Raw genomic sequence first — 5,289 nt, 5'->3', positions numbered from 1 at the left:
ACCCCCCCGTGAAGGCAGCGCGGGGCAGCCCCGCCGTGTCCTGCCGTGTGGCAGTGGTGCGGGGGGTGGATGCAGGCGTGGTGCGGGGGGGCAGGATGCCCTGCCCTATGGTGGCCGGAGAGGGTTACGTGTGAAGTCGCACCGTGGGGCAGTGGCAGAGGGCATCGCGCCGCGGCCGTGTCGCCTGATGCCCATGTCCTAGACGTGCCTTGCAGCTCCCGGGTGATGGAGATCCAGTCGCAGATGTCGGAGCGTGCTGTTGAGCTGCTGGGACTGCCTGAGGACCGGCCATGCCTTCTGCTGGATGTGGGGTGAGTGGGGGCCCTACCCTGTGTCATGTCACATGGGGCATCCAGGGCTGTGGCCAGCCATGGTACCGGGACCAGTTGGGCACCCGGGGTTGAGGATCATCCAGGCCCCATGGCACTGGCATCTCTCTGTTTGTGGGTTAAAGAAGAGGGATGGGCTGCTGTAGCATTGCAGCTGGTTGGGGCACGCTTGGACCAGGCCTATGATTCCTGTGCTTTCCTCCTTCCTCCCTTCAGTTGTGGTTCTGGGCTGAGTGGGGATTACATCTCTGATGAGGGTCACTACTGGATTGGCATGGACATCAGCCCTGCCATGCTGGGTGAGCAGGCCCTTCTCCCCTACCACTTTTGCCTCACCTCAGAGGTGGTTCCCAGAGGTGTGAGCTGGTTGCTTGAGCCGTACTCTATTCTGTGCAGATGTGGCTGTGGAGAGGGAGGTGGAAGGAGACCTTCTGCTTGCAGATGTGGGTCATGGCATTCCCTTCAGGCCTGGCATGTTTGACGGCTGTATCAGGTGAGGTCGTGTACGTAAGCGAGCTCTTGATGTGCCACATAACTGCACCATCTGTACACTACACATGGTCTGTGTAGGGTGCATAACAGATGAGCATGACTGTCCTTATCAGTTGCTGTCTTTGCTCCATGTGACTTGACTGCACCTCTCTGAGATAAGCTGCCAAGATTGTGGATCGTAAAAACAGTTTTCCAACAACTGTTTCCCAAGCAATGCATGTCTTTTTTGTGATGGTGAGCTAGAAAGTTTATTGAAGTAAATAAAATAAGGGATATGGTCAGGAGACCCGCTCCAAGGAGAACAGAAAGTATGTCTGTACCATTGCTCAGCTGCAAAGTCAGTCCCTGGATCAAAGGTTTGATGGTTGTTTTGGGGATGAAGGGCTAGGTGAAGGGGACAGAAGCACTTTTCTGCTTAAAGAATACCTCAGAAAGGTGCTGGGAAGGAGCAGGGATTGTCCGTTGCTGATCCAAATGCTCTGTTTGGGACTGCTTATTGGCAAAACCTGCATGGCCATGCAAGGGCCACAGCTAAGGACTTGAATTATTTGCTCAACTGGCCTAAAGGGGATGCTTGGTGATTCTTTTGTGCTTGAATAACTATTGCTTCTTGTTGGGTTTTGGCATAATAAGTCTTCAGAGGGATTTGTGTAACTGCAGAACAGAAGCCAAAGCTGTGTGGAGAAAATTAAATCATTTCCCTGAAGCCTAGCATGTGCTTAGTGCTGGAAGTAAGCTCAAAGGGAGGTAACAGGGTCTGTGAAAGAATCAATGGCTCAGTGTCCCAGGGGTCTTGTTTTCTTCCTCAGTATTTCTGCAGTGCAGTGGCTTTGTAATGCTGATAAGAAATCACACAGCCCTCCAAAACGTCTTTATCGATTCTTCTCAACTCTTTATACTGCCTTGGTAAGTCTCATGACCTCCCAGTCAGGCCTCTGCCTACTTTTACATCCTTGCTGGTGCATTTTAGTGAGATATTTTAAGCGAGATATTTTAATAAATGGTGCTCTGAAACAGAGGACTGGCAGGAACACCCATTTCCTACCTCTTTGCCTATCCACATGGTGTCTCATGCTTCTCTGATCCCTGCTGTTACCCCTGTGCCTTGCTGTGCTGTGGAGGAGCTGGCTTTGCAGTCTGAGCAGCTCTCTTGGAGGCTCTCTCAGGAGGCTTTGAGGAGGTGGGCACTAGTGTCTGGGCTAAGAATTGGGTGATGAGAGGAGTTGCATGCACTGAGACAGGTTTGTGACCGACTTTATTTCCTGTAGGCACAAGGATCCCGAGCCGTCTTGCAGCTGTATCCTGAGAACTCAGAACAGGTACAAGACATCAGTCAGTGGGGAAGAGATACAGGCAGAGAAGTCGTATGCTGTATGGGGCTCTGACGCATTGTGTTTCTCCACGTCCGGTCTATGTTTCTGTCATTCCAGCCATCTGTACAAGCTCTTCAACATCCCAAAAAAAACCTATAAGGAGAACACCCTCTGCCATTTCTGTTGCTTTACAGATGAATAGAATCACAGAACGGTTTGGGTTGAAAGGGACCTTAAAGACCACCGAGATCCAACCCCCCTGCCATGGGCAGGGACACCTTCCACTAGACCAGGTTGCTCCAAGCCTTATCCAGCCTGGCCTTAAACACTTCCGGGGATGGGGCATCCACAGCTTCTCTGAGCAGCCTGTTCCAGTGCCTCTCCACCCTCTCCAGGAAGAACTTCTTCCTGATATCTAATCTAAATCTCCCCACTTTCAGTTTAAACCCGTTACTCCTTGTCCTGTCACTACAGGCCCTTGTAAAAAGACCTCTCCAGCTTTCTTGTAGGCCCCTTCAGGTACTGGAAGGCTGCTGTAAGGTCTCCCCGCAGTCTTCTCTTTTCCAGGCTGAACAAGCCTGTCCCCATAGGAGACGTGCCTCAGCCCTCTGAGCATCTGATTTTCTTGGACTGAGCCTTAAAGTCAAGGAAATTGGCAAGACACAAGTCCAGTATCCCTCTCCTAAAGAGTTCTGTGGCAAGTAACTCAGGGTGGACTGAGGAGCAGGAGAACCAAATAAAGGCAGCAGACTGGTGTCCAGATGAGACTGCTGAACTGGGAGCTTGATGCAGAGTTTAACAGGGACAACCCATCTTTGGCATGTACAACTAGCTGTGGTCGAACGTAGAGAGGTCTCTTGGGCATTGATGGTGGATGACTGCTAAATACCTTTTGCACGTGCTTCTTTTTCCAGCTGGAGCTTATCACAGCCCAGGCCATGAGAGCTGGCTTTACTGGGGGAATGGTGGTAGATTACCCTAACAGCGCCAAAGCCAAGAAGTGAGTCCTGTGTCTCTGTCTCTGTGTGTTTGGGTGTAGGCCTGGATTTTATTTTTTTTTTCCCCAAGCTGTTCTCTCTCCCATGGTACAGTCCTGGACAGAAGTTACAACGTAGATATAAACAGTCTCAGTCTCCAGGGCACTGGAAATCAAATGCATAATCCCAGCATCATGCTCCTTCTTCTTGTTCTTTCAGGTTCTTCCTTTGTCTCTTTGTTGGGGCATCTGGCACGTTACCAAAGGTGAGCTCTGTGAGGCAGCAGAGTTGCTTTCCTGGGTGCTGGGTGATGTGCAAGAACTGTGGGTGAGAGTAGGAACCAGGCAGCTGTGTGCATGCAGGTGTGACTTGATTTATACATTTGCTGGCAGTCTCATGAACCCCTAGTCTCCCTGAGATTTGGTTTCTTTGCCACTGTTTCTGGAAGACAAGTTTGTTCCTGCTTCAGTCCTTCTCCTTGCTGAGCCCTAGGTTCCCCTAATTTAGATGGCATGACTGTTAGCTCTGCTCCAGAGGAGAGTGAAACTTCCCAATTTTGCTTTTCAGGGTCTTGGTACTGAGTGTGCTGATGGAGAAGAGATACACCAGGCAAAGTTCACCAATGAGAGGTATTGTGTAGGGGATGAAGCTGCATCTTATCCCCAAGCAAGGAGTGGGGGAGTATAAGGGCTGGATCTGGCTGACCAAGGACCACAGTGCTGCCATGTGAGAAGTGACTGAAGGGAAGGGACTGGGGGGACCCGTGGCACCCCAGATGGGCACTGCTTTATCTTATCAAAGGGCCCACAAGGAACGGAATGGGTTAGTTTTGAGGGCTTTGGTGTGTTGTTGTGGGGCTGTTGACGCTTACCCTATTCAGTGTAAGGTGTGCTTTCTGTCTGGCACCTGGCTCTTCAGGTCAGCACTGTTGTGTGTGATAGCAGGGGGAATGTTTACAGTGCTGGTCATACCAAGCGTGGTGGTTATTTTTGTTGGGGAGGCAGGCTGCTGCGCCTGAAACCTGGTGTTCCCTTTCTTGTGCAGTCAAATTCTTTGCTTAGTTCTGCTTATCTGTGTCCTGGGGATTTTCTCCTGCTGGCCAGGTCTTGTCCCATGGTAGTGGTGCAGGGAAGAGTCCCTCTTGCAGCCTGTGGGAGAGACAGAGAACAAAAAACAGAGGAAAGTTGTCATGGCTGCCGTGAGCTTGTGGCTGCCATGTTTTCCTGCCTCTTACACTGCTGTTCTCTGCTCACTTAGTCCAGGGGGTACCTGGTCTTGGAGGGCAATAGCAGAACTGGCAACTTGTTGGGAAACTGGAAGTTTTGTCTGCTTTGTTCAGAGTGGAGCAGACAAGGGGAAGGTGGTTGTGCTTGAGCCTGTATTCCCCTGAAAATCCAGAGCCCAGTGTGCTGATGCTGTGCCAGACATGGCACAGGGGAGTGCTAGCCTGCTGCAGCCCTTGGAGGGTAGGTATCAGCTCGGAGCTGGGGCTGCAAGCAGCCACCTCCTCCAGCACGTGTGGAGTTGGGATGTTTGGCCACCTGCCCCAGTGCTGGCTGAGCTGCTTTCATCCCTGGGGTGGTGGGAGGGATACTCACTGGTTTGATAAGGCAGAGGGTGGTAATCCTCCAGGGGAGAAAACTGTGCTCCTGCATCTCAGTTCCTCTTCAGTGCCGTATGCTTCTCTGCAGGACACGGTTCAGAAATGCCAAAGGCAAATCTGTGAAGAAAAGCCGCGACTGGATCCTTGAGAAGAAAGAGCGTAGACGACGACAGGGCAAGTAAGTTCATTTGGGTCCTGTCTCAGCTGAGGCAGTGCTGGTCTGGCTTGCTGTCACCCATTCAAACTCCTGCCACAAACCTGCTTCACTTCCCCTCCCAGAATGTCCTGTGGATTGTGCTTAGTTACTCTCTGCTTTTCTCCACAGGGAAGTGCGAGCAGACACGAAATACACAGGTCGAAAGCGCCACCCTCGCTTCTGAATTGCTCTGGACACCGCTTGCTGTGGAAGATGGTGTGTTGGTCCCTCCAGCGAGCCTCCCGTGGGTGGCACAGATGGGCATCTCAGGCCTGGGACTTGCTGGGATAAGTCATTGTGGCTCTTCAAGGTGTAAACTGGATCAGGTGGTGCCCAACAGCCAACTGCTAAGCTTCCAGCCCTGTTTTCCTGGTGAAGG

The 5,289-nt window shown here is 51.7% G+C and overlaps 1 protein-coding gene across 1 annotated transcript; it reads left to right on the top strand.

The window, feature by feature from the left end:
• Nucleotides 1–219: 219 nt before the first annotated feature.
• Nucleotides 220–5,289, top strand: WBSCR22 (Williams Beuren syndrome chromosome region 22). The gene is made up of 10 exons (XM_010159079.1): nucleotides 220–311; nucleotides 546–628; nucleotides 726–822; nucleotides 1,631–1,727; nucleotides 2,090–2,140; nucleotides 3,049–3,134; nucleotides 3,331–3,376; nucleotides 3,679–3,740; nucleotides 4,803–4,892; nucleotides 5,040–5,289. The coding sequence occupies exons 1-10, from the start codon at nucleotides 226–228 to the stop codon at nucleotides 5,092–5,094; spliced, it is 753 nt and encodes a 250-aa protein (XP_010157381.1). The 5' UTR covers nucleotides 220–225; the 3' UTR covers nucleotides 5,095–5,289.

This window comes from Eurypyga helias, unplaced genomic scaffold (genome assembly GCF_000690775.1).
Source record: "Eurypyga helias isolate BGI_N326 unplaced genomic scaffold, ASM69077v1 scaffold45149, whole genome shotgun sequence".
Lineage (NCBI taxonomy): Eukaryota > Metazoa > Chordata > Aves > Eurypygiformes > Eurypygidae > Eurypyga > Eurypyga helias.
The sequence above is the reverse complement of the archived record's forward strand: the minus strand, read 5'-3'. Positions and strand labels throughout refer to the sequence as shown.